At 40.8% G+C, this 27748-nt stretch overlaps 4 protein-coding genes across 11 annotated transcripts in view; 1 reads left to right on the top strand and 3 right to left on the bottom strand.

Moving 5' to 3' along the window:
* Positions 1-813: 813 nt before the first annotated feature.
* Positions 814-6767, bottom strand: l2hgdh (L-2-hydroxyglutarate dehydrogenase). Its single transcript, XM_031736956.2, has 10 exons — positions 6579-6767; positions 5386-5501; positions 3846-3997; positions 2720-2851; positions 2474-2636; positions 2343-2377; positions 2093-2260; positions 1626-1783; positions 1397-1528; positions 814-1307 (listed from the first exon to the last, which is right to left on the bottom strand). The coding sequence occupies exons 1-10, from the start codon at positions 6656-6658 to the stop codon at positions 1112-1114; spliced, it is 1332 nt and encodes a 443-aa protein (XP_031592816.1). The 5' UTR covers positions 6659-6767; the 3' UTR covers positions 814-1111.
* A 71-nt stretch (positions 6768-6838) lies between these two features.
* dmac2l (distal membrane arm assembly complex 2 like) lies at positions 6839-11710 on the top strand. Its single transcript, XM_031737093.2, has 5 exons — positions 6839-6919; positions 7024-7120; positions 8758-8966; positions 10882-11053; positions 11170-11710. Exons 2-5 carry the CDS (start codon positions 7026-7028, stop codon positions 11282-11284), a joined length of 591 nt encoding a protein of 196 aa, XP_031592953.1. The 5' UTR covers positions 6839-6919; positions 7024-7025; the 3' UTR covers positions 11285-11710.
* Positions 11423-20331, bottom strand: cdkl1 (cyclin-dependent kinase-like 1 (CDC2-related kinase)). Of its 2 annotated transcripts, none has more exons than XM_031737092.2 (10): positions 20198-20331; positions 18236-18426; positions 17172-17293; positions 15364-15436; positions 14936-15026; positions 14250-14450; positions 14035-14117; positions 13836-13892; positions 13580-13741; positions 11423-12227 (listed from the first exon to the last, which is right to left on the bottom strand). In XM_031737092.2, exons 2-10 carry the CDS (start codon positions 18401-18403, stop codon positions 12126-12128), a joined length of 1059 nt encoding a protein of 352 aa, XP_031592952.1. In that variant the 5' UTR covers positions 18404-18426; positions 20198-20331; the 3' UTR covers positions 11423-12125. The 2 variants fall into 2 exon arrangements, with proteins under 2 accessions (XP_031592952.1, XP_039459199.1); XM_039603265.1 differs by having other exon boundaries at positions 18236-18497.
* A 767-nt stretch (positions 20332-21098) lies between these two features.
* Positions 21099-27748, bottom strand: part of map4k5 (mitogen-activated protein kinase kinase kinase kinase 5) — a 28359-nt gene continuing 21709 nt past the window's right edge. For 4 of the 7 annotated variants that reach the window (XM_031737043.2, XM_031737041.2, XM_031737042.2 and 1 more), the window contains 10 exons: positions 27707-27709; positions 27434-27539; positions 27088-27146; positions 26817-26920; positions 26393-26570; positions 26130-26198; positions 25882-25974; positions 25400-25470; positions 23995-24050; positions 21099-22135 (listed from right to left, as the gene is read on the bottom strand). In XM_031737043.2, the coding sequence (XP_031592903.1) occupies positions 22048-22135; positions 23995-24050; positions 25400-25470; positions 25882-25974; positions 26130-26198; positions 26393-26570; positions 26817-26920; positions 27088-27146; positions 27434-27539; positions 27707-27709 (827 nt within the window). In that variant the 3' untranslated portion in view covers positions 21099-22047. The other 3 variants (XM_039603068.1, XM_039603067.1, XM_031737045.2) reach the window with 2 other exon arrangements.

Genomic DNA, 27748 nt, shown 5'->3' on the forward strand with positions numbered 1-27748 from the left:
ATGCCTTGAGACAAATCTTTTTGGGATTTGGTGCTATATAAATAAAACGTAACTGAATTGGTTAAAAGATCCACAGCTCTCTCTCCATATCGGTTCCATACCGCCACTTCATCCTCTTCAGTGCTGTAAAATCACAGCACAGTGAAAAATCAGCATTAAACACAGCAAGGTTGTGCTTAAATATTTGAAGTTGTGGTCAATTCCCATTTTAGTCATTATATTTAAATATAAAAAAATGTAGCCTACATCTTTTTAAAAAACCTCCAAAAAAACCTAACCTAAAACAGAAACCACAAAAATGGCACATTTGTTTTCAAAAATATATATATTTTTTGAAAAGTACTTTAACATTCATTTGTCATAATCAATGTAATGACAGAGAGACAAACATCAGAACAGTTTTAGGAACATGTGCAGAGTTTGAAACTGATTCAAGAGAAATCACCAGCAGCTCCACAAAAAAAAAATATAAATTTGCCTTAATGAAAATATAAATAAGACAAAGACACTATTTAGTCATGATATAATTTAACAATCTTTGTAGCACAACTGTCAAATGAAGGAAGAAGAACCGATCTTTCTTGGTAAACCGTGTGCTACATGAAGAATTTCATAAGCCAACATCCAACTAAAAGCCAGCATGATGACACTGAAACTATTCATTCATTTATAGCAGACTATACAGTCTTCAAACTCCTCTTTCATACAGGTTGAAAAATCACATTGAAAAATTAAAAAGAAACTGTTTGTACTGAAATGTAACCATTAAAGAGCCCTCGTTTAAATCTAAAGCGCACATTTACGCACAGTTGATGCACTTTGATATTATAATTTTAATGTTAGAAACTGATGATAATGACATTGAAGTTACAAATGTAAAAAGCAGGTCATGGCAAACTTTATTTCTACACAGAAATGTAATGCACAAAATAAACTGTACTTTGATACGTGGTGGAGTAAACATACAACCTGAAGTAGCACCACGAAAATAAAAAAGTGTTAAAAACAAAAGCGCAGCAGATAAGTCACTTTATTCTGTTAAATTAAGGCCTGTCCTGTAATAAAGAAGTCATGACAGCTGGATTTTCTTTGGTTTTCTCTTCTCCCTCTGCTACAGCGTAAAACGGTTCTCCACCTCGTCTGCAATCATCTCAGCAATGGCGAGGGAGGAAGTGGCTGCCGGCGAAGGAGCATTACGCACATGGAGCACTCGACTGCCCACGTCGCCGACCCCGCCGTCAAACACAAAGTCATCCACGAGGTTTCCGTCGCGGTCGAGGGCCTGTGCTCGAACCCCCGTTGGACCCCTAGACAGGAAACAACCGGCGGTTACAGAAAACCGGTCCTAACATTTATCTTAATATTGTGTAACAAGCACCAAGAATGATTTCTCTACCTGATCACATCACTCAGGGAAAGTTCAGGGATGTACTTCTGCAGATTTTTAACCTGTGCACCAATGAAAAGTCCTCTATACATTTCTCCAACTCCATACGTAATGTTCCTCATTATTAGCTTCTGAAGGCCTCTGCAGGTAAAAAAACAAAACACAAATCGGCATCACACACTATGCAGCTGTTACACTGTGACTGAAATCGTCACATTTTCCAGGACAAATTTGCTACCTGAACGAGAGCGCATCGGCAAAGTCTTGAGCATTGAAGTCGTACACTTTGTAACCCTCCCTTTTAAAGGCGAGGACAGCGTTGGGGCCGAGCCAAATACTTCCATCCATCCTCGGGGTAAAATGAACTCCGAGGAACGGAAAACGAGGGTCAGGAACCTAATGAGAGATTTTACAGAATTTATCAGAAAAAACAGACATTTTAAACCTACAACAGGTATTTAAAAAACCCGGAGCTCTGCATCAGGACAACTAAATTTGAATCGACAGGAAGTCATCTTTTTAAAATTCCCCTCAAAACATCTCCAGAAAGGAAGGAAAAAGAAGTCCACATGCTGTAACTCACTTATAGTTTTTCACATATATCTGGAATGTTCTCCAATTGAGATTACCAACAAATGATTTACACAAACAGAAAACACCTGCCTGTATATGTTTGCACCAGTAAAACATTTTCAGCAGACTTACAGGGTAAATATTTCCTTTGACCAGGTAATTTTTCTCAGGTTTCAAGACTAAATAATCTCCTCTGAACGGGACGATCCGTGGCTCCCGACTGCATCCAGATATCTGTGACAGACGGTCTGAGTACAGGCCCCCACAGGTCAGGACGTAACGGCAACGCACCTCATTACCCTTTGAGAAAGTAATGATGCAAAAACTGTAAACAACAGAACACGATCTAACCGTGTGATACCTTTGTTTTAACGTGTCTTACCTTGTTATCTCTGACTGCAAGTGGATATTTCATTCCTGCAAATGGAATTTAAATAACAGTTGTATTAGCTATACAATTTTTATGACAAGTTATGACTGTGTCGACACGGATGTGCACAACCAGCTTGTTACCTTCTGTGCTTCCTGCTGGGCTCTCCTTGATCATGGAAATGTCATTGACCTCATATTCAGTTACCACAGTGCCACCTGCCTCCTTGAAGTCAGTACCATAACTGAGAGCCACCATCCTCCAGTCGACAATGCCAGTGTAGGGCGAATCCAAGGCCATTATCCCCTGAAAAGATGAGATATTAAATATTACCCTGCACTAACACGTTTTCGTCGAAGTAAACGAGATGATGTTTGTTTTCTTTTCACCCTGCAGTAAGGCTCTCTCTCCCGGATGCCCTTGCCATCGACAATGGTGAGGTCACGCACGTTGTTCTTCATGCCGCGCTCGTATAAAGCCTTCAGTCTGGGAATCTCTTCCTGCTCCACAGCAACGATGAGCTGCATGGTTTAAGACAGAAACACATACTGTATACTTCACTATTACCAACTGAAAAGTTTCAGAGTACCAACAATCGCTAAAAAACAAGCAGGCATCAAATCGTTGGTAACATACAGGGTCCTCTTGTATTCTAAATGAATATAAGATTTTATTTTTTGCAATAAGAATTGGCGCTCAGTCCTTTTCTTTACTTTACGGGGCAATAAAAATGAACATCCAAGTCAAAGATCTTAGTTTGGACTTAATCTTTAGGGGGAGACATCAAAGCTGCCTCCAAAACACTCCAAATATTTGATCCTTGCACTGGATTTCATTCAGCTACAGAGCTGACTTTAAGACCCTTATCTGGGAATAAATATACATTTAAAACATTTAAAAGCTAGTTCAAACTTCCATCCATCTATTCATCCATCCTCCCATTCCACACTGCAAACTCCAGAAAATCAATTTGAAGTAGGAACCTACCAGGACCTGCTGTGAGGTCACAGGTTAAACCACTGCCACCTAGTTCAATTTTAGTCGCTTTTAGTCGTTATGCTGCCTCCTGCTGGATTAAGCTCACCATGGAATTAAAGTTCCAACTGTGGGAACTGATTTTTCTTTTCCCTCACTGCTTTTAATCAATATGCAGTTTTATTTGTTCTATAAATTTCCTGGACCTTTTCACCCATTTTTGCTTTATTTTTCACAGTGGCTCCATAGCGTGGTGCTTAATAAGCAAGAAAATATCTGTTTTCTATCACAGATATCGGTTCTCACTGAGAAGATCCAGAACCAAGAGTACAAAATAATTAGCCACTGGTAAAAATGGGTAACATTAATTAAACTGTGTAAATATGGATGAAGCTGAAAGGGCAGCAGGCTACTGTTAAATACAGTTAAACTAGTAGTATATTTACTTCCCAACACTGTTGATAAATGTCTGCTGTAATTTCAGTCACTCAAGGTGGTCACTGAACTCTAAATCTATCAGCTTAACATACAGAGACAAACCTTTCCGCATCTCTTGTAAGGAAGTCCTTTCTTCTCACAGTACTCGTAGGCTAAAGTGGCTCCTCGCACACACAGGCGAGCCTTCAGTGATCCCGGCGTGTAGTAGATCCCACTGTGAATGACTCCACTGTTATGCCCACTCTGGTGTAAAGCTGGTAAAATGGACAAATTGAAGAACAATAAGAGAGAAGGGAGTATTAACTCCTACAGAGTGATAGGGGGGAAAAAAACTGACTCAAAGAATTTTTTTGTTTATTTATCTGCTCTGGGTTGATAATTTTAATATTTAAAAGTTTTAATTAACTTTCTGTTTGGTAAATATTAGGGTACACCTAGGAGATTAGCATAGCATAAAAGAGTGGAAAACAGTAGTTATTATTCAGGTGTGTTAATACAAAGCCACTATCTTCCCAGGAGTTGATGTCTCAACAAATTCTTTGGACTTTGGACAGACAAGAACAAAGTGTGCATTATATTTGGCCACAGTGCACAGCGCCACATTTGGAGAAACTCAGCATAACAGCGCAAACAACTCAAGCACAGTGGTGGAGGGCTGATGGTCTGGGTTTGTTTTGCAGCCACAGGACCTGGGCACAGTCATTGAGACAGCCATGAGCTCCTCTGTATACCAAAGTATTCCAGAGTCAAACGTGAGGCCCTCTATCCGACAACTAAAGTTTGGCAGAAAATGAGGCATGTAGGATTAAAATGATTCAAGGCACAGCATCAAATCTACAACAGAAATGCTGAAAAAGAAAAGAATCAACATGCTGCAATGGCCCAGTCCAAGTCCAGACCTCAACCTCACTGAAATACTATGGGTGGGACCTTAAAGCAGGGATTCTGTTAGAGTCCACTTGGGTCTCAGAGTCATCAGACAGATAGCTGAGGGTCTGCCCACCTGCCTGTTTACAATGCACCAAATGCACATGCGTCCAGACAGCAGACTTGAAAGAAGTATAACAGGAATGACAACTCAGCTGTGGGTTCTCCAACTGTTGACGTCTGTGTCCACAACACTAGAATCAGGCTTAAGAGAATAGTGCACAAACAAATACCTGCAAAAATCAATGAACTGAAGCACTGTTTTAAATCAGAGTGCAAAGTTTTACCACAATGATGTGAGACACTGAAGTCACACAGGAAATGATTCATTCAAGTCATCGCTACAAGCCATTATATCATGCATCTATAATATTTATATTTACATACATACACAATGCAAGTTTTTCACATGACTGCAAATGCAGTATAAGTATCTTATATACTGATTGGGGTAAAGTGTTGTCATCCACCCAAAATCCTGCAATGACTTAAGAAAACAGTGCCAGAGTATGTTTGCTGGTTTGTTACATTTTTACAGAGTTGTGGCCCTGTTCTCCAGGACATTTGATTATTAATGAAACAGTAACTAAAGGGAAAGGGCTTTCAAGTTTAAGAGTGTCAGTGAGTGGGTCACAAATGTAGAGATTTGTGGAGAACACAAATCTCTACATTAACATGTTGTTCCGTGTCTTTACATCCACAACACTCCACTCACAAAGCTCCTTTTCTTTCTCCAGGAGGACGAAACTGAGCGACGGGTGTCTCAGAATCAGCTCTCTGGCTGTGGCCAAGCCCACAATGCCGGCTCCCACCACAGCTATGTCATATGTGCTGAAAAAACAAAAAACAAAGAGACAGGACAAAATTTAAGGTGGCTATTAATAATCGACTAGCTGTACAGATTGAAAAGGTAGAAAACAAAGCAGAATATTTAGGTCAGAGTCCATCCATGGATGAGAAAGAGACCTTTGACGTAGATCAGTCTAGAGACCTATGACACAGATGTTTGAGTTAAAGAGGTATTTGCAATTACAAATAGGATAGAAGAACCCTTCACCATATAGGCAAGCTAGAGCAAGCAAGGATCTGCAAGAACACAATGTTCACAAACATTTAAATCATGTAACCAAGTGAGTACACCTTGCAACAGCCAGATAAAATGTCCTAATGTCCCACAAAACATTAATGCAATAAATGCAACCAGAGATTAAATCAGGGACAATCACCAAATTGGTTAAAAAAGTGTCAATGTTCAGAGATGAAACCTTGCTTGAGAGTTTCTATCATAACTAGAACAGAGTGCCAGGACCTGTAGAAATGCGTACAGGTGTAAGTAGTTAAACCTGCCAAACATTTCACCTGTCAACCCGAGGGTTATCTCTGAAGAAGCTGGATTCAAGTAGTAAGATTTCCCTTGCTCTTAATAATCATTAACAGTAATTCCCTATATTGCAGGGCTTCCTTAAAATAAACTGGAGAGGGAGCGGTAAGCTGTGTGCAGCCTCTGAAAACACGGCAGCTCTAATAATAAGTGTCCAGCAGGGAGGACAGTTAAGAAATCATGGGAACTTCTGAAATGAGGACTTAGTGAAATGTGAATGGAGCACAGATGACTGGAGAGGCAGACAGATGTTTTGTGTGTGTAAACAATGTGGTGTTAGGACCTAGCTCATGCAGAGGGTACAGATGTTGTTGAATCTATATCTTGGAGAGTTGGGTGTCCTTGGCAGTGACTATAGGCTCAATGAAAAGTTGCATATTTGGGCAGGTACCGGCTCGTCTGCACATTTTCCTACCTGTCTGTGCGGATTATACAAACTAGCACCCCATCACTACTTCTTCTCTCACATAAAACTGAACCAACTCACAATTATGCACAAGTCATTGTCTTTGTGGTGTCAGCCTCACCCGTGTAGCTGTCTGCTTTGAATATCCTTTAACAGTCCACCAGCAGCCTTAAAGGACGCCCTGCTCAGTATCCGGATCATTGTCACAGCGTTTAATAGCAGCTCAAACGAGCCTCTTCATTGTATAAGAGTCAGGAGCGACTTTCCTGATCTCCTTGTGTTTGTTTCCTCCTCTTGCTCCCGTACGTAGAGCCGCTAACGTTCCGCTCTGACGTAAGCGCGTCCAGCCAATTGGATACCACGTTTTTTTAATTCGTGTTACGTCGTAAAGGTTAAAGGTTAGAGCTATGATGGACGCGCTCTGAATGTAAACAGTAGTGTTCTTTGCTTGTGGGAGGACAGGTGAGAGACGAGGTTGTTTATGTGTCGCAATCCTGCGGTGTTTGTCTGTTTGGCGGTGAGAGCCAGCAGAGGAGATAACTCCCCGTGCGCTGTTTGGCTTTCAGATATGAGACTGTTGTCGCAGGCGGTGAAGTTTGCGGTGACTCACCCGGAGAAGAGCCGCAGACACTTCTGGGGCTGGCTCAATGCCGTTTTCAACAAGTGAGACACCTTTTTATTAACTCACCTCCACCTTAATAATACATCACTATACGAAAGTCTTGAGCCACACTTTTCTATCTCTGGACATTAGCTGCTTTTTCACTCATTTTGAGCCCAGTCCTTGTACCTGACCATATTCAGAGACTTAACCCTGACCTATAAGTAAGACAAACATAAAACAGGCATCTAACTCAAGGAATGAACCAGTGTAGTGTCAACACATAACAAAAAACTTGGCAAACACCCTTTTAAAATGTGTCTTTAGGCACTTTGATACTAGCAGCCTGTAATTTGTTCCTGTTTCTGTAGCTGAATGTATGAAAAATGCTAAATATAATACAGTTTGACAGGCCTAAAATAGGATTTTCACCCCAACAAGATGATTCCCAAAGAGAGATTAGCTTAAAACTTCTTATATCTCAGCGTGGTGTGTCATTAAAATTGGAAAGTGGACATGTTGAGTACAAAATAAGAAGTGAAAAGCCACTACAGCTTCTACAGCAGACAAACCTATCTGAAAGTAATGTCCTTAAGAAATATAAAAGAAATAAAATCCAGGTAAGACTTGACATGGGACCTGAGAGATGCACCTGAACCTTCAGTTGATCGATCTAGTCTTCATCGAAGCCTCATCAGAAATGTTCTCGGTTGAAGGATGGCTATAAAGAAGCTGTTCTTAAGAAAGAAAAAAAAAAAGCGTGATGTATGCCAAATCACACAAGAACCTGACCAAAAGTCAGTGACAACAGGTCTGATGGAGTGATTCATCAATATGTACAGAAGGGGTCAGGAGAGAGGTACAATAGTGAGTGTCTACAGACATCTGTAATGCATGGTAGAGGGATTGTCATGATTTGGAACTACGTTTCAGTCAGCGGTGTCGGGGATCTTGTTAACATTGATGGAATTATGAACACAGAAGAGCAAAAGTCTGTTTTTGATCCACCATGCAATACCATTTAGAAAGGATCTGACTGACAATGGCTTCATCTAAAACACATTGTCCATGCAGTAAAAGCAAAGATGGTTAGAAATAGACACAATGGGTCAGCTACAGTATTATTGTCTTCCGTAAATAAAGAAAAGAAAGCCCACATTGAAACATATGAATTGATCTAAGATCATATAAACAAAGTATAGACAAACATGCAAACAAACAGAAAAACTATTTCTAAGTCTGTATTTATAAATTAGTTTTCACTTTTGTTTCATTTATAGAGAGATTTTTGCTTGTTACTATTTAGTTTTTATTGTTTGATATATTTAGTTTAATTATTTGTTGTTAACTTTACTTTAACTGTTAGTAAGTCTTTTATTATATTAGTATATTATTATGATTATTATTACACAAGGTGTTTGTCAGGGACAGTGTTAAGGTCCTAGGATGAGGAATTACAGTCCAGTGTCGCTTAAAATAATTTTTTTCATGCTAAATAAACTGACAACATGGTTTTTTTGTAAATCGTGGATGATTAGCTCAGGTTTTAACATTTGCCCTAGTGGGCAAGTTGCCAATAGGACTTTTGACTTTTGTCTCTTGACCCTTCTTCCCTTTCTGCACCCAAAAATGTGACCTGTCACATTTCATCACATATCAGCATGTGCAGTACTTTGACTGTTTGTTGATCTTCACTCAGGGTGGACTATGAAAGGATAAAAGCTGTGGGCCCAGACCGAGCAGCAGCAGAGTGGTTGCTGAGATGTGGTGCTAAAGTGCGCTTCCAGGATTTTGATCGCTGGCATCACGACTACAACGCATTGCCAACTGGGTCTCTGGGTAGATACAAGATCCAGGCGATTGACGCCACTGAATCCTGCATCATGTACAAAGGGTTTGACTACCTGGGTCAGTGTGGAGAACATCATGTTCTTGTTCTAGACTCATTGACGTTTTCACCTAATGATTGCAGTTGTTGTCTCAGATATATTTAAGTGTACAGTCACACACCTGGTGAGGCTGTTATCTTGTTAATTAACAGAAGAAATGTTCAAGGGGAGGAAAACATTGATGAATTAATATTGTGTTTAATGGCTGATCTCATATCACAGAAGAAAGAAAGAAATCCATATTCTTAGATTCAGAGGGTTCATCCTCTGCACTTAAATATCTTTCAGATGCGTTTTAGCTAAGTACTTTTTTAATCTCAGATATACATGCAGTTGTGGTCAGAAGTTTACATCCACTCATCATGGACGTGAATCTCAGTTATTTAGAGCTTTTAAGGATTACTCTGAACTGTGAAGATGTCATTACAGATGTGCAGCATACACAAATGCACAAGTTTGAATTTACTTCAAACTTTGGGTCAGAAGAATACATACAGGCTCAAATGTATACATACACCCCCACTCATATTCTGTTAAGTGTTCCTTAGCAAGTTACACCTAGACCAGACACTTTTCATAGTGAGCAACAAGCTTCTGGCATAATTTTGCATGTATATTTGACCACTGTTCTTGGAAGAATTGGCAGGATTCCTTAAATCGTTTAGTTTCCTGGCACGGACACAGCTTTTAAACATAGTCCACTAATTTTTGATAGGTCTGAACTCAAACCTGTCGAAAATTTGTGGACTATGTTTAAAAGCTGCGGGAAGGCTATTGCAGGAGTTTAACGTTAGCCAGCTTTATCCATTCCAAAATCAGTTTTGATGTATTTTTGGGATCATTGTGTCCAAATTTTAATTGTCTAGTTGTTGATTTAAGGTTAAGTTGAAGAATTTGAAGGTCATCTTAAGTTATTCCATCCACTTTCCAGCTTAATGTCCGTGTCATCTGACCACTAAAGGTTTCTCCAGAAAGCATTTAGCGTGTCCATGTGAGGAGCTGCAATTCTTCAAAGTATTGATCAATCCAATGAGTGCTGGTAAACAAATCCTTGTTGTAGTCGATCATGATCACTAATGAGAAGTTAATAGCCCTGTCAAGTTGAAAGACATTGTAGAACCTTCAGCGCACTTGTTAAAAGATTTAGAGGAATGTATGTATATAGTTTTGAGTGTGTATATCTTCAGCCCTGTATGGATTAGAAAAAAATCAAAAGCAAATTCAAATCTATGCACCCAGTTCTTGTTTTTTAAAGTGATTAAAATGTGTGATGTGCAATCATTCCACCCCAGAAAAAGAACTGGTCAAAGAAATCATTAAAAAACCCCAAATTTTACTTTAAAAATAAAGTCATATATGTCTCATATATAATATGACAACTTAAAAGCAACATTGCAACAAACTATGAACTTTAATAAGGAACCGTTTGATCAACAAGGACAGAACTCAATATTCTGTACTTCCAGTTTCATAATGATCGTGTTGACCTAATGATGGCACTGGGGGAAAAGTCATTAGGACTTATGTTCTGTTAACATCAGTAAATCCAGATGTTGACATATGTTAACATAGGTTATTTCCCTTTGAACTCGCATTGGATTAACATAGTAAAAGAGTGTGTTTAAATTAAAAATTAAAGCCAAGTTCAGAAAGTGTAAATTTTGCATTAGCTTTGACCTCGACGGTTGACCTGAAAGCGATTCCCTTCTGTGGTGTTAACAAGAAAGGCGAGGGGAAAGTGCATCTCTCTTAGACTAATTATCTAAAAGTGACGCAAGTGACCGGGATATTTTACACCAAGCAGGCATGCACGCTTTCTCTGACCTTGCTGGCTGCTGCACTCCAGTATATATATATATATTTAAAGGAGAGCATGCCCGAGTCCCTTTTCCTAAATGTGCTGATGCCATTTTTTTTAATGTTCATTTTTCTAGATGGTTTGAAACATTTGGAAGAAGTTAAGTTCAATAAGTGTATCTACATTGAAGATGCCTGTCTGGAGAGGCTGACCTCCATAGAGAACCTGCAGGAGAGCTTGTACATGATGGAGGTGGTGTCGTGTGGAAATGTGACTGATAAGGGCATTATCGCCCTGCACAAACTCAGGTCAGTGTTTATTGTTTGCTCCAAAGGAAGCAAATTTAAAGTACCGCTTGTTTTAATGGTGCTTTTTTAAAACAATCTTATAACGAATTAAGTAATCAGGTGATGCTTCCCCTTAGGAACCTGGAGTATCTGTTTCTCAGTGATCTTCCCGGAATCAAAGACAGACAGACAACAGTTGACAGGCTGCAAACGGCACTTCCACGTCTGGAAATACAGCTGGACCTGGACTGATCGTGTGAATGGCACACAGCACAACATCCATTATTCTTAGGTTTTTAGGGTATTTTGTCATGAGAAGGTGTGGAGTAATCATTCACAGAGTTGTCACTTCGTCAGTCCAACAAAGAGTCAAATGAAATCGCTTGTGACACTAGTTCACTTTGATATTTATTCAAGGTAACTCCATATGTGTGTACATAGAGAAAGCAATTGAAAAGGTTTATTTTAAGAGTAATTTACATCTTTTCTTTTTAGATTATTTTGGCATTCATCATAAAATATCTGAGGATAAACAGATGGCTGAAAACATCCTTAGCACCAATATTCCATAGACGTTGAGTACAGTGTGACTGCTGCTAATAAATGTTCGTGAAAGTGGGATAAAGGATGTTTATGTCTGTATTCACTCCTAATGTCAATAAATAAGATTTTCTGAAACGCTCACGAGCAGTTTAACTTCACGTCCTGCATTATAACTTACTAAAATAAACAACAAACAAGTTGCTCTTATAAAGCCCGTCATTATATAAAAATACATTTGGCAAACCAGGCAAGGCAGTACATTGGAGTTTTACCTTCAGTCTCCTGTGCAGCTACGAGCGGAGCAGCTCACTGCTTCTTGTCTCTATACAAAATCAGCCTGAAACGACGGCGACATACATAAACCAACATGACCTGCTGGGAATAGTGCATAGACTGACATCAACAAGAGAGATGCTAGAGACACCTCATGTGATACACCTCGTAAAAAGTGGTTGGAGCTTCATTAAATGTGTTTAAAAAGTGCTACTGGAGTATGCGTCACGTTACTGAGCTCTTGGTGGTGGTTGGACTCGGATCAGGACCAGCGGGATTAGATGTTCGGTAGGTGATAGTTGAATTTGCGCAGGTTGTTGTAGTACCTCTTATTGTCCAGAGCTGGAAAGAAGCCGCTGCTGGTCAACTGTGGCAAATACTGTAGAGCACAAAAATCAGTTACAAAAAAGGTTACAGGGGCTTCTTTTTTTTTTTAAAGATCAATGAGTTTTACATGAATCAAATGAATTATCTGTACTTCCTCTGCATGAGATAGTTGGGATGTATTTTGAAGACGTGGATTTCCTGCAGCTTGAGTGGTTTGTTTAAATACTTGTTGCAACTTGTTTCATTCATTCATTGCACTGTATGGTTGTTCCAGGTGTTCTTTTATAAATGCTGTTTATGCACAGCTCTCTTAAGGTCCCAACACAGCATTTTGATCGGGCTGACGTCTGGACTCTGACTGGGTCATTGCAGCAGTTTGCATGACCAGTCGGACAGATGGCCTCGCATTTAATTCTAGAAAACTCCGATAAACAGAGGAGCTCGTGGTCGACTCCATGGCTGTAAGGTTCTTCGAGTGCAAAGCAAACCCAGATCTTCACTCCTCCACCACCGTGCTTGACTGTTGTGGTGTGAGGTGTTTGTGCTGACACGCTGTGTTTGGTTTTTACCAAATGTGGTACTTATGGCCAAACAAAGTGGAACTTTGGTCTGATCTGTCCAAATGGCATTGTTCCAGAAATCTTGTTGTCTGTTTAGTTGCAACGTTGGAAGCTGAAGCTGTGCTAACATGTTCTTTTTAGAGAGAAGAGGCTTTCCTTCCAAACAAGCCACACTTGTTGAGTTTTTTTCTGATTTAACATGCTAACTGAGACCTGACTGAGATGTAGCTCTTGTTTTGTTTTTTCGTTTCTCTGAGCATTGCATGATTTGACCTTAGGATGAATTTGCTGGGATGTCCACTTCTGGGAACATTTTGGTTTTGTGTTAACATACACCTGCATGCTACAGTCCTGCAAACTGCCAAAAACCTCTGCTTTTATCGAGTTGGTGGCCCTCGTTGATGATCGTTAGTTAAGTGTATTTTATTAGCAACACCTGACTGCTACTTACCCTCTATGATAGAGTATTAGGGACAAATTAAGAACAAAAATATTGATCATTTTGAGAATAAAGTTGAATTGTGGCGATTACAGATGTTGTTTCAAGACAGACTGCCATGTTATGTTTTGTGGTTCATCGATGTTGTATTTACCTAAATTTCAGATCTGCTTGGGATCTGATTATTTTTTTATTATATCCTGATATATAAGTGGTATAAGTAGTCATCTATTAATAACATAGAAGAAGTAGTTTTTAATTTGTAACTTTTAAGTGCTCGGTTTGCAAGCATGAGCTGATATAACCACTGACAATTCTGTATTCAAGTTGAAACACAACCAGTTTGGCACCAGTTATCCCAAATATGGTACGTCATCTTTATCATTGGAAAAGAAGGCTGCTCACCCCGGGGGGTACGTGTCTGCGAGGTAAACGTGTCCTTTTGTTGCCGGAGCGGTCCTGCTGTCGAGATGTGCTCTCGTTTCTTTCTCTCAGGCTGTCGAAGTACGGATGCTGGAGGAGCTGCTCACAGGTCAGCCGCTCAGACGGGTCCATCCGCAGACAGCCCTGCACCATCACGTGTGGACAAAGCACCAGCATTTGTCAGTTTTGTAAAAAAGCAACAGGAAGAACTGCAAACATTAAAATAAAAAAACTTCACCTTCATCAGGCTCAGAGTTTGAGGTGAGAGGTTTGGATACTTTTGCTCCAAAGATTCCTGCAGGAACCGAAGAGCAAAAGGACTTTTTGAAAAGACAGTCACAAGTTTAGATATTTCTTTTGTTCATTTATTATTTCAGTGAAATTATCTTTATCCGGCCTTTTCTGACTGAAATAAAGAAAGCAAAACTCGGCGTCACCATCTGTTGTGGCTCTGGAATGGATACTCCACAGAAGAACTGGTTGTTGCTGAAGACCTGCTGGTGTCGAGGAATCAGATCTCCTGGAACATAATCACACAGTGTTTAGTAAGTATAAGCCATTATGCCTCACCCCTAAAATTTGGAAAAAAATCGCTATAAGATATTGTTTCTCTGAAAATGTAAAGGCATTTTATGCAGGAGGCTGATCTTACCGAGGGTCTTTATGATCAGGTACAGCTGATCCATGTCCGACTTCCCGGGCCACAGAGGCGTCCCCGACAGGAGCTCAGCGAACACGCAACCGATTGCCCACACGTCCACCGGGGGGCCGTACTGAGTGTCTCCCACTAGCAGTTCGGGGGCGCGATACCAGCGGGTCGCAACGTAGTCGGTGTAGTAGTCACATGGCCCAGCTGCCAAACACAGAAACGCACAACATCCAACATCATTTCAACTATTAGTGAAAACACGCATAGGTTCTGCAAAGACTCATTCAGTGAGTAATCCCGAAGCTGAAAACATCATTTAGCCATTTTCCTGTAATTCAATAAAGCGAATGTAGTCAAACTTTGACCCAGAAAGAGACACTCTGCTCTTTTTCTTTGTGTGACAGTGAACTGAATATCTTAAGTTAGTTGTTGGGGATTTCTGTTGGTTTTCAGGGAATTGTGTTTTTCACTATAACTTAAATTTAGAATGAGGGATTAAAACAAATATTAGTAACAAGCCTTGAACTCTTCTATGTGAATCTTTACTGAAGCACTGAAACTATCCAGCAAGTAATTAACCAAGTTTAGGGTAACATTCATTAAGTTCTAAATATGAATATGCACTTGTAATGGTAACAGGGACCACTGAGGGGCACTGTCAACACTGTTGCAGCTGCTGATACACTTACTGAGTATCCTGGCGAACCCAAAGTCGCAGAGTTTGATGACTTGATGCTTGGTGATGAGAATATTCTCTGGCTTGACGTCTCTGTGGATGCACTGCAGAGAGAGAGGGAGTAGAGTTACACCACTCTATGAGCTTAACCACATGCTTACTGATGGGAGTAGAAAGAGATTGTAGACTTCAAGCCACACTGTTATACAGGGGCCGTTCTAGCGTTTGTTGTGTCTTGGTGATACATTAACTGCTGGTCAGCCACGGGAAAGCAATTCTTGTTAAAAAAAAAAAGAGCCATAAAGCAGAGTGTTTGTTGGGTGGTGGAGGAGGGAGGAGGGTAGTAAGGAATTCAAAAACAAAGCCGAGGGGAAGGTTTGACAACTGGGAAATAGGCTACGTGAGGAGTCAGGTGGGAGAAGCGAGCGTGAAGTCACTTACATTCTGTTTGTGGCAGAAGTTGACAGCCTGAAGCGTCTGCCAGGTTATACTTTTTACAAGATGCTCTGGGACGCTGTAGGACAAGGAGGAAAACAGTTAACTGATGGACAGAAACTTATTCGAGCTTGAAGGGTATTTGTTGATCTTGGAAAAGATTCTTGGAACAAAATGGGGTTTACTGGAAAATTTCCAAATACGTGATGACATTGTCAGAGACTGAGCTTGGAGCTTCACGCTTGACTGCCTTTCTTATGTAAGGCCTTTTAATGGAGGGAACAAGCTTCCTGATAACTAACAACAAGCCCAAGTGATGCCAAAAAAACAGACATTAAGATTTCTGCCATATTTACTGGATTTAGTATTTATATTCTTTATATTTTGTATCGTTATAGGGGTCTGTGTTTTGTGGTGTTAATGATGAACAAAAATATGAAACCCCTGGTTTGGTAAAAGAAAAGTCTAGGGATCACTAAAATGTGTAAGATGCATGCTCTGGGGGTCATGAATGTCTGTGCAAAACTTTCAATGTGGTCCGTAAAGTCATTGATGAGGTGGGGTGTGAAGGTGGTAGACCAGGGGTGCCCAATCCCAGTCCTCGAGAGCTACTATCCAACACAGCTGAATCAAATGGTTCGATTACCACTTCAGCATGCCATCAAGTTTGGCAAAGGCCTGATAACAAGCCATTCATTTCATTCAGGTGTGTCGGAACAAGGATGCATCTAAAAGCTGCAGGACGGTAGCTCTCAAGGACTGGGATTGGGCACCCCTGTGGTAGACTGACCAGCAAACAGACAGCCGTGGAGTGGTGCTGCTAAAGAAGCCAGTCATACAGTACATGGATAAAAGGCTACCTACACTTTGCGCCTACGGGAGCTGCTGGGTCATGGAAACCCATGTCGCGAAGCTCCCGGCACACAGCTTTTGTGCTGATGTTAATGCCACAGAAGGTTTGGAGCTTAGCAGTTACTGAATCAGAAGAAATAATGGTTTGTGGGACAATTTTAGGAGGTTATAATTTATCGTTTTAACAGACTGACTTGTTGCAATGGTGTCTTCTCATTATGCATGAATTCAGGGAGCTCTTTAGAACGACCCATTTTTTCATAAATGTCTGTAAATGCAGACAATGGGACTTTAGTCCATATATCTGCAGAGCTTGGAATAGAAGTAGCATAGCTGGTCACAGTTCATCTAGCAAAACACAAAAAAATACATTTGTTTTGTTTTCTGCTCTGTTTTGTTTCATTTCTAGTTTTCTTTTGCCCCTCTGTGGCTGAAGATGACAGTCAGTAAGGGCCCAGCCATTTCCTTCTTGAGGCGCAATGTTCAACAACTGAGGCTTTGTTGGTCAAGGGGCCGCTATCTACCAGTGTTGCTGGGGAAATGGCTAATTCGAGCCTTGTGACTGGCGATTTATAACAATCTCAGCCCCTTTCTCTCCATTTTGTTGTCTCTTCTTTTGAACCCGTCTGTGGCCTGAAGGCTATAGGCCAGGACTAGAGGAGGGCGGGGGACTGGAAAGCCAAAACACTCCCTATAAAATGTGGCTCCCTTCCAGCAAAGCATTCTGGGAGGGCATCACTGTAAGCATACCACAGAAAGGCAGTCAGTCTCCCAGGAGATGAGCGTTGTGCCCATCAGAGCTGGAGAAAGCGGCATACATGCAATATAAATGAAGTTTGGAGATAGCCGAAAGCCAGGAGTTTGCAATGCTGTTCTTTAAACATGTGCAGTTACAAAGCAACTACCAAGTAATTGCATGCATCTCTTTCTTTCAGGGAGGTTTTGTGGGGAGACACACCCACCCTCTGGGATGGCGGTCCAGCTCGTTGAGGACTGTGTGATCGCAGTACTCGAAGACCAGGTGAAGCTTCCGTTTGCGTCGAAACACTTCGATCAGATTCACCAGGTTGGAGTGTTTCAGTTGCTGCACAGACAGAAAACAGAAATCCCAAATAGACATTACAAGCAGAATCTGCTGCACAGAGGAGCGGATCATCAGTCTCTGTCTGTATCTCAAACACACTAAACTGTTAAAAGAGGGTAATAAACATGCTGTTACCCCTGACAACCTGTCCTATTTATGAGCTCCTGATGTCCAGCAGGCCTCCAGCGCTCCCACCCACTGCATGACTAATTAAACCACCAACAAACGCACCAGTACATCTTTGATAAATATGTACATCGTTAACAAAACACATGACTTGACCACAACTGAGCCTAAGCTTCCAATTTACAGCCTAACAAAGATATTCAACTCTTGCCAGAGGCTTTTTTTTAAGATAGCTTAATGTTCACAGACATTTCACACTGCAACTGAAATACTGGAGTCAGCTCTGACCCTGCAGGGTTTTGCCTTCATTTGATTACAGCCCTCTAAACCTTTTCTCAAGCTTGCTGGTTTGAAAGCAAAGTGTTTCCCCTCTGTCTGCAGAATTAATTGCACCGTGTCCCTCCCGCTGGCTGCACAGGAGGAGGAGGAGGAGGAGGAACGCTTTACATTTCCTTGCATTAAAAACAAGATTTAAATCCTCTAAAGACTGAGTTAAAGTTTCAAAACAATAGTTTGGCTGAGAGTTATGATAAAAACTTGATTTTTTAAGTAAAAAAAAAAAAAAGTGAAAGTTTTATGCTTCCTGCTAATAATTTTATCATGATGGGTTTTTTATTTAATAAATGTAACTTTGTAAGTCATATATTTCATTATTAGTCACATAATTTTATCTTGCAACTCTGCATTAAGAAACCAGTTTTATTAAGCAGACTTTAGCATTACATGCCTCTTTTATTCGTTTATCATTTTGATGTTTTTCTCTCACAACTTCTGTACTAATTTTGGAGGATTTGCAGAGACAGGCTGCATCTTTACCTTGAGCATCCTGATCTCCCTCAGTGCAATTTTTTTAATGATGGGATTATCCTCTGACTCGACAAACTTCTTGATGGCGACGATCTGGCCCGTGTCTTTGTTTCTGCACTTGAAGACGACTCCGTATGAGCCCTCTCCAATCTTCCCAATCTTCTCGTACTTCTCCATACTGAGGAGGAAGCAGTGCTCCTCTGAAAGGAGACAAAACAAAAACTTTACAAGCAGCAGTGTCTTTATGGGGAGGCACGGTCATCTCTGCAGCCTGAAAACAGACAAAGAGGAGAAGAAAGGAAGAAGGGGGCTTTACTTGATAATCTACTGCTTTTATGAATGGTTTACACAAGCCAAGCTGCAAAAATTAGGTTTTTTTAAAAAAACATATTTTTGCAGCAATAAAAAAAGCATCGTCAACTTTCGACCTGTCAAAAACATGCCTGCGTGTAAGCTTGTTTTACAGGGATGAAAATGTTAGGGTAACTTCCTAAATGGCCCTGCACAAAGAGGGAACGTTACACCCATCTCCCAGCAGTTAGATTGCGTAACAAAAACATTTGCAATGCAAAGTATATTCGGTCATTTCCCTGAGGGGGACACAAAGATAAGACTAACACAGTGAGAAACGGTCCGGAGGAGAAAATCAAAGTGCTGCACTGAAAAATTTGAAAACATTTTAACCTCCTAGGACCTGGCGTTCACATATCTGGATCTCATTTTTCTCAGAAACAAAAATCAGGTAAAAAAAAAAAATAAATCACATAATTCTTTGTTTTTACATTCATCAGGTCCCAATCAGCCAAAATAGCAAAGAGAAATAACAAATGCATGCCATGAAAGAGTTCAGGTCTTAGGAGCTTAAAGGGGGAAATACCAGCTCTGATTAAAATGATAACCTCTAAGTATAACACCTGATATTTATGATTATTATGGTGCAGATATCTGAATGAAAGGTGACTCCTGAAATAAGCACATATAATTTAATATTTATGGGAAAAGAAATACAGAAATGTCCACTTTTGGAATGGCCACACATTATTACATCACTTGCTGACTTCATGTATACAAACAAATGACAGCTTAATTATGATCTTTTTGTGTGCATTTACATCCTGAGCCACAAATCGGGAGATTATCTTTAATTTATTTGCACCGCAGTCCTTCTGTGCAGCTCCGTGCAACCTACAGAAATACCCTGCAGTGGTTGGATGCAGTAGTGAGGGGCCTTTAGTGAGAATCATCTGCTTCTGAATGTGAATAAGATGATGAGAGATGTGATCAACTTCAGAAGAAAAAGGATGGCCACACTAGCTATATCTATCCTGGGACAGTAAGTTGATGTGGTGGAGGAGTACAAGCACCTGGGAGTCCCATCATCAGACAGCAGACCGAACTGGAAGACCAACACAGAGACTGTATTCAAGAAGGGTATGAACAGGCTCTATTTCCTCAGGAAGATGAAGATCCTTTTTATCAGTCAGTTGTAGCAAGCACAGCTACAACTGATTGAATAAACTCATCGAAAGAGGCTGGCTCTGTGATTGGCTGCAAACTGGAAGCACTTTTGAAGCTGTGGTGGAGAGCAAGTCGCTGAACAAACTTCTATCCATCATGGATAACATGGATATTTTGACAGAGGCACCTGTCAGATAACATATGATTATTATTGTTAGCTATTTATCATTACTTCACCTGCTATAACAAAATAATTTCCCAAATAATGGATAAATACAGCACTTCCCATCTCATCTCGTTACACCTGCTTTCTGTAGTTCCTGGACACCTGTATAATTTATTAGAAACAAACATTGCTAAATTGATGCCTCGAGAAGGTGTAACTATTTTTTAAAAATACCCATGCTACTTTATTTAAACATGGAGATAAAGTGTTTCTGTAAAGCCTAGGGACGGATAATCCTGACCATTAAAGTAGAATAACCCAAAAATAAATCACATTTATAAACTTACTGTCCGTAAAATGCTCGCAGATGTTTCTTTAGGAGGAAATCTAAATTCAGGAGGACCCTCTTCTTCCTCCAAACAACATCAGCCTGTGAGGTGGACGATCACAGAACAACTGCTCCTGCAGCTCCAGCGAGCTCCTGTTTTTAATCCGTAAAGGTGGTTAAATGAAACGTACATCCGGTCGCGCTTTTCAAAATAAAGCGACCCAACTGTAACTGCAATTTTTTTCTTCATTTTTAATGCTGTCACTTCTTTAACATTATTATCATTAATATCCAGTTACTGTGCTTCACTTGCACACCTGTTAATTTTTTTTAAATTTGAAAATAAACTCAAATCTTTGATGAATCAGCTGCCAGTGTTTAATTTTGAAAGTAATATCACCTGACTTCCGGTGCTGCCCACTGACTACGTCTCCCTGAACAACAACTTAACATACTTCTGCTTTTTTCCACCCTGGTGCCCATAGGAACAGCTGACTCCACCCCCCACCTCCAGAGGAAAAGGGAAAGCAGGACTCCTGTGGATTATCACACCTGAGAGAGTTACCTTTGTCAGGCTGTTTACCTACAAACGTCATTATTGTCATGCCTGACTCATTTCAGTCTAACAGGAGAGCTCAACCACTGACACATGGGAAACATTTTAGGGTTGTTTTCTCACACATCTGAGTCCATGTTTACCCGACCATCAAAAACCCTTAAACCACATCAGCCTGATATAATCCAGCAGGTAACACTGAGCTGCAAATTTAGTCTGGTCTCACTGCGACCAATTAACTCGGGAAGTCACACCAGACTAAAAGCAGAACGAAAAAAAGAGGAATAATGGAAACTAAAACTCACCATCACCTGCTCTACCCAAGGAGAGAATATCTCACAACAGAAGAATAACCCACAGCTGGTTCTCATGTTAACAACAGCTTTTATTATAAAAACAGTACACATTAAGCAAAGGGAATGCAGAGATGTTAATAAAACCTAGCAGTCCCTCATTTTGTCTTTTTATTTTAAATAAAAATGTACAAAAGTGCTTACATGGTGCAAATAATGATAAGTAAAAGGTCTATAAAAGAGGAGGGTAAAGAAAAATCAAAATAAAAACATGTACAGTATATCCAATTTCTAAATTAATAAAAAAAAAATGCAGCAGAGCAGGAGATGCAACTATATTACAGAGCAGTAAAAATAACCCAAAGCTGCTTAGGTAGTTAATTTTTACACAGACCGCTCTGTCACCATGTATAAATCCAACATACCCTCTTACGGTAGATGAGGTTAATAAATATTGCTTAAATAACCCACAGCATTTGTGGGTTTCTGTTTCAACTGATTTATTATTCTCACGACAGAGCTTGTAAAATCTCCTCTCAAGCCTACTAACGTTTGCCACTGGCAGTAATTATGAGTGACAGACAATAACACAATAAATCTCCCATGGTTTCCTAATACAATCACAATTCTTGTGAATTTTAATGGCACTTTTGTAATAATACCTCTAGATAATTTGTTTGTAACTCAGTCCACAGTACAGGAAAGTGAGGAAAACGCTAAGTAATGATGATTATTCAAGCTTTTTACTGCTTCTCCTCCTGCTCGTAACAGTCCTCTCATTGTTTGAGATGAAGGAGGCTACAGTTAACATTGCTGGTGTAAGGCTACGTATGAATCCGGACTGACCAGGCTCCTCTTTTACTGACCTGCAGATCCCATGATCAGTAACAAAAGCTCCCAAAAACGCTTTCAAACCGGACACGTCTCGTAACAGAAACGCAGATCCAAAAGTGTCATTTTCTCCCAAAAGTGAGGCATCTTATCCACTTTTCAAAGACCTGGCGAGTCGCTGGCTGAGGATCAGTAACTGTTCTCGTGACCTGCTAAAATATAGAGGTTGCTCAGGGCCGTGGGGTTGTCGGTTGGTCGACTCTCTAAGACCACCACCCTGCAACAGAAACACAGGAACAGCTGTTTGTAAGAAAAACACAATATCCTGTTTCTTTACACTTCGAAACAACAGTCATTTAACACAAGGAAGCAATTTTTCCCGTCTCACTTTGCTTTTACTGGAAATCCCTGCTGCTCTCTTGATTTTCCACTTGGATCACTTCCTCTCGTCTACACAGCTCTGACAACAACATATCTTCCCAGTAGTCACTTTTCCAAAAACCCCTGCAACATGATCCAGGTGTTTCAACTAAACCCTCATTCCCTCATCATCGAAAATCCTGGAAGATTCTTCTTATCACTTGTTGTTTTCCCCACACATAATCTGATCAAAAAGGTCTAAAGCCCTGATTTACATTTGTTGGGAATCTATGTAAAGCCTACAACGTAACCTACATAAGTGGTTGATGTTGCTAGCATTTATGCTGGTGCATTACGTGTTAATTACCACGTGGTTGTGTCCTGGTGTTTTATATGTGGTGTCAGTCATGATAGAAATAAAATGCAGAGACTTTTTCACACTCATGTTTGTTCCTGAAGTTCTACATTCCTCGACTTCCTGATGTCGTTTCAGGAATTTGCTGACATTTGTGAGTCCTTACTTTAATGCTATGATTATTATTTCTCATATTAAGGGGGTGACTGTTATTCTGTCACTAATAAATCAAAAACTGTGGTGAAACAGCACAGGAGGAATTAATTCTGCTGATCAGGCCAATCACAATTACATTGACCTGAGATGGACATGAGATTATGCCGTAAGATTTCAGAAGGGTTATAGTGTAGCTAGACGTAGATTCCCCACTGAAGCATTAATCTTATGTTACTGTATATATTTTTTTAAAAATGGATAAAAATTGGTAAAATTGATGTTTTTAGTGATGAAAATTATACATATTTTATGTGTGTAACACTTCAAAGATCAGTTTGAAAAATGTGGAGAAACAATGAGAAGACAGCTGGTCGACCCACAGCTTTGATCAGATTATTGACAGTCTGATAAAAAAAAAGAAGAAAAAAGCCTGAACTGCACTGAAACTGACATTAGCGGCATGTTGCATAATGTTGGTGGTTTCAGTGTGCAGAGTTGTGCATGTTAAGTAATCAACAGTCAGATGACGGCCAGATCAGGACGGCAGTGGGTGCATCTTCAGATGCCATCGGCCTTGTGGCGGTGACAGCTGAGCGGAGAAGCTGCAGTCTATACTGCCCGTTCCATCAGATGAAATTACAGAGGCGCGGAGAGACACTCAAACCAGGCTGGCAGTGCCCAGGCGGCGGTGAATAAAACATGGCGGGCTGGGCAGCAGAGAGTGGCCTCGCTCTGGTGCCACAGGCGGGGCGGCTCCATCAGGAGTCACCGCTGAACGAGAGGTGCTGCTGGGAGATCGTCCTCCAGTTTGAGCATGCTCTGTTTGACTGAGTCTAAAAATCACATCCTGCTTCCTCTGCAGCTGAGAGCAGTCACCACAGAGAGCGCAATCGTTCATTTATTACAGTGTTACCTGGAGGTAAATCAATAAGACGATTTGACGAGGGACAACCAAAGTAACACACTTGAAGGTAAATGTCTGAGTGACAGATGAGAAATGTCTGCTCAAAACATTATGAGTGAGGAGGTTGTCTGGTGGTTCCCAGGTAATGGAAAAACATACCTGAGGGATAACGTCATAATCTAGTGGGACAGGTTTCATGGGAATTATGAGATGAATAAATAGCTATACTAAAAAATAATACCAAAAAACAAACAAAACAATTAATAATAGAACAGAGATGCTTAAAAGAGGAGGGAATGTAAGCTGTGGTGTGAGCTTCCTCTACTGATGACATATCTAAGGTGTAAGCATCTGTACCAACCTGTCAGATCCAAGGAGGCGGAAGACTCTGCTTGGATCAGAAATCTCCTGGGTCACCTTTAAAAGAAAGAAGACACACACACTTTCATGTGACAACTGGCTGTATATCAGAAGTACTGCTGGCAGTGAAGGTACACTGTATCGCAAGAATAACAAAGTATAAAGCTTCTTAAACTGCACGGGCACATACACGAAAGGCTCTGTGGTGTTACATCACAACTCCCTCATTAACACACCTTTCTCATTTCCCTGTCGTCTATTAAAAGTTCAGCAGAATTCCCAAATTAGTCCATCTCATGTGTTTAAATTTTGAATTCACAGACTTCCCCTTTTATAACAGACTATCTAATGTTTTTAACAAGCCCTCAGTGCCATTTGTACTGTGTACCTAGGAGCCTGGAGCTTACTGTTACCTCTACTTACGATATGTAGCCTGACACCACGCAGGGTAAAGGACAGGGGCCCCTTCAAAACACTCATATGCTGGCATGTCATGAAAACGTGTTGACAGATGTGAGACAGTGAGTGGGTGACACCTGCTAGGTGTAAGACCTTGGCCCTGGGAGAGATCTGATCTGTTTAAGTCTAAATGAGAACAAGGTCTCGGGTGTTCACAGATGCACCCACCGAGGCAAGCACGGATCACCAGACGCGCCCCCCCCCATCTGAATGCCTTCGCTTTTCAGAGGAATCATAACAAGACAAAGGCTGAATTATTTAGCGGCTTCTCCCTGTTGTGTGACGGGTTTCGCTTATGATTGAGCATGAATTTTGCATGACTGCTGACATTTCGAAAATCCTTGCTATGGTCGATCTGTCAAGCTGGGCCGGGCACGGACTCGGGACACAGACCTTCTGTTTCATTCGAGTGCTGCCGGACCATGTCTCACACAGCCAGCTTTCAAAAGGGCAGCCCCTAAGGCCATATCAATTTTCATTTAAGCAGAATGCTTCACCTCTCTGTGATCTCTTGAACTTTTATTGTACCGCTGAGCACGTCTTGTGATCAGGTTAGCTTGGAATCCCTCCGTGGAAAGGTGGACAAATTCATTACCTCGCTCTAACACAAAGACATGCTGTCTGCTCCACCTGAGGGCTAATCTCCTGGGATCACCTACAGCTTGTAGCCACACACATAAACAGACACTACGGGTCTTTGTTGACAGGAAAGAGAGGTGTTTGTTCATGTGTACAGCACACAAGCCTGTGTCAAGGATGTTAACACATACTGCATTCACAGTTTCCACTCTGGCACCTATTGAGGAACCATTAAATGATGGTGAAATTTTAAATATCACGGTTCTTGTTAAGAGCACAAGAAAAAAAAAAGAAAACGAAAAAAGAGCACGATTCAGGTTTTATTTTTCTCCCCACGGTGCCATGTGATTAAAATGACTATATTTTACCTCATTGGACTTGAAGCTCTTTCCTTGCATGCCATGTTTCCAAAAGGCCAGAACGCTGTCCTGAAGGCACACTGTTACAATACAGAGGAAACTGTGTGTTAGTGCACAAACAGGTCAAACATTATCCAAGACAGCCAATGCAACGCTTTCAGCTTGATTAGGAGAAATACATTTACACAGCCCTTTTTACGCCTTCAGTCTGAGCTTATAAATGGGGCGCTGCTTTACAGCTCACTCGGTTGGTTGGGTGACCCAAGTGCCGAGTGGGGTCCTGGCTTTGACTCTGCCCTGGACCATTTCCTGTGTGTCATGACTGGTTTCCTGTCTGCGCTATACTGTCCCTGTCCAATAAAAATGTCCAAAAAATTATTATGAATCTGTTTTGCACTGGAGTTTATAAAACACTTCCTTTAAAATTAAACTTTTTACTAACAAGAAACATTTTCCAGAACCAAAACACTGATGCCTTTCAGAAATCTTACCAACAGCTTCGATGCAGAAATCAAAGCTGAGCTCAGAAGCCAGCTTCTTGTTGGATTTCAGTCTGCCCAGGAGATTAACGATCTTCACATTTTCTGGGGAGAGAAATATAATTATTGTTGTGCCGTATGTATGTGTGTATTCTCTTCAGCGAGTGGGCCAATCTGAATGAAATCATATCATGAATTTGAAAAAGTGCCGCAGGGATGCTGCTACTAGTAGTAATGCTGGTTGATACAGTTACACTTACGGTCCAAACACACCAACACTGTGTCTCTCTCCAGCTGGGTGACATGGATTGCGTCCACCTGCTGATTACCTGTGGGGAGAGACGTGCTCAGTAACCGTCCTGCTCTCCAACTTTTTCTTCTATTACTTAGCTTATTTTGCAACACTACTGGATATGCCATCACTAATGCTACACACGCTTTTGTTTTTCTTCCATTTTTTTTTTTTATCCAAGCATCTTGAATTCTTCCACAATTCTTAAAACAAGGCACATGTTAGACTTACCTGGTCCAATCTCTGTGAACCACGATGAGCAGGAGTTGAGGTTGATAGTCTCAAAGCAGACCACCTGACTCGGCTCTGTGCCCTGGCTGATGGCAACACACACCAGAGGATACTCCTGCTCTGGAACCACCAGCATCTCAAACACCTTTAGCGGGCTGGGGAGAGGGAAGTCAAAGTGCTGTGCCAGGAAAAGAGAAGCAACATGTTATCTATGATCACCGGTGTTCTGCTGTTTGAAGTACAAGAGCATCAGTTTTATATAATTATGCTTATGAGACACTTTCACAATGAGCTGTGGAGCAAAGGAATAAAAGCAAACTACATGCATGCAAGTTATGTAGCACAACCTTGCTGGAAAAGCAGTGGCTTAATTAGAGATGTTCACGCATGAAAATATCATGTTTCTGCTGTGAGAAAAACTGACCTTGATGAGCATAAATCTCTGCATGGGCTCATACCACTGCAGAAGGACAATCCCAGACTGAAGCGCTCCACACAGGTACTTGTGGCCAGTATACGGGTTTCTCACTGTGGATCAGAACATTGTCTGCATCACTTTTTATATTTATTTACGGTATGAAACAGTAAGAAGCGCATACAAAACGAAAATGTTTTGGCAAAAAAAAGAGGCCATGATGCAACTTTTATACAGACACGGTTTAATATGCAGGGTTTAAAGGGGAAAAGCCACTCACCAATGCAGCACTTGTGACAGCCCTTTGTGTCAGGGATCTTAGTTGTCAAGGCAAATCTCCTGAGGAGAAAAACAGTCAAGTTGTCGTGACCACAGTCTTAAAAGAGCTGATGACGTCTAGAATCAGGGAAGTTGGCCTGTGGTTCTCTTTTTCTCTGTACCGCTGCAGCAGTTTGTCACAAAGGTAAAAGAACAACAAAAAGACTGCACAGCATGGGCGTAGCAGCAACACTTTAAATGAGAAAACCAGTGGTGTGATCTTATCACAATGTGTCAGGCTGCTGCTGAAAATGTGGTTAGATAATATTTATGAGTCTCAGATACCAAACCAGGCCTTTCGAGCTTACTTGGGCAAAGGGAAGCGATGAGTCTGGAACTGAGCGGCCAGGCCAGGCTTCTTCATCTGCTCAAACAGCCCGATGAGATTGTGGGAGTACAGCTGGTAGGTTTTACCTGCACAGTATGGGACACAGCGTATCCCATCATCAGTTTCATTACGGCCTTAATTTCTAAATATTTTTAACAATCTTGGATCTCGTGAAGCAGTTTTCACATGTAGAAAGGTTAGATGTGGACAGGGGTAAAAACAGAAGTGTGATGATGATGTGAGGCATGATTACCTTCTGATGAAGCCAGTTAATAGAATATCAAATCAAGCCAGG

This window comes from Oreochromis aureus, linkage group 19, assembly GCF_013358895.1.
Source record: "Oreochromis aureus strain Israel breed Guangdong linkage group 19, ZZ_aureus, whole genome shotgun sequence".
Taxonomy (NCBI): Eukaryota; Metazoa; Chordata; class Actinopteri; order Cichliformes; family Cichlidae; genus Oreochromis; species Oreochromis aureus.

Coding starts and splice junctions, on each gene's coding strand:
- l2hgdh (XM_031736956.2), bottom strand. CDS start 6,658: ATGATCCGGATACTGAGCAGGGCGTCCTTTAAGGCTGCTGGTGGACTG. Junction 3,998..5,385: donor GGAGAAAGAAAAGGAGCTTT/GTGAGTGGAGTG, acceptor CCATTTTACCAG/CTTTACACCAGAGTGGGCAT. Junction 1,308..1,396: donor TCCCTGAGTGATGTGATCAG/GTAGAGAAATCA, acceptor TTTCCTGTCTAG/GGGTCCAACGGGGGTTCGAG.
- dmac2l (XM_031737093.2), top strand. CDS start 7,026: ATGAGACTGTTGTCGCAGGCGGTGAAGTTTGCGGTGACTCACCCGGAG. Junction 7,121..8,757: donor CTCAATGCCGTTTTCAACAA/GTGAGACACCTT, acceptor ATCTTCACTCAG/GGTGGACTATGAAAGGATAA. Junction 11,054..11,169: donor ATCGCCCTGCACAAACTCAG/GTCAGTGTTTAT, acceptor GCTTCCCCTTAG/GAACCTGGAGTATCTGTTTC.
- cdkl1 (XM_031737092.2), bottom strand. CDS start 18,403: ATGGAGAAGTACGAGAAGATTGGGAAGATTGGAGAGGGCTCATACGGA. Junction 15,437..17,171: donor CTGGACCGCCATCCCAGAGG/GTGGGTGTGTCT, acceptor CTTGTCCTACAG/CGTCCCAGAGCATCTTGTAA. Junction 14,451..14,935: donor TGGGTTCGCCAGGATACTCA/GTAAGTGTATCA, acceptor TGTGTTTGGCAG/CTGGGCCATGTGACTACTAC.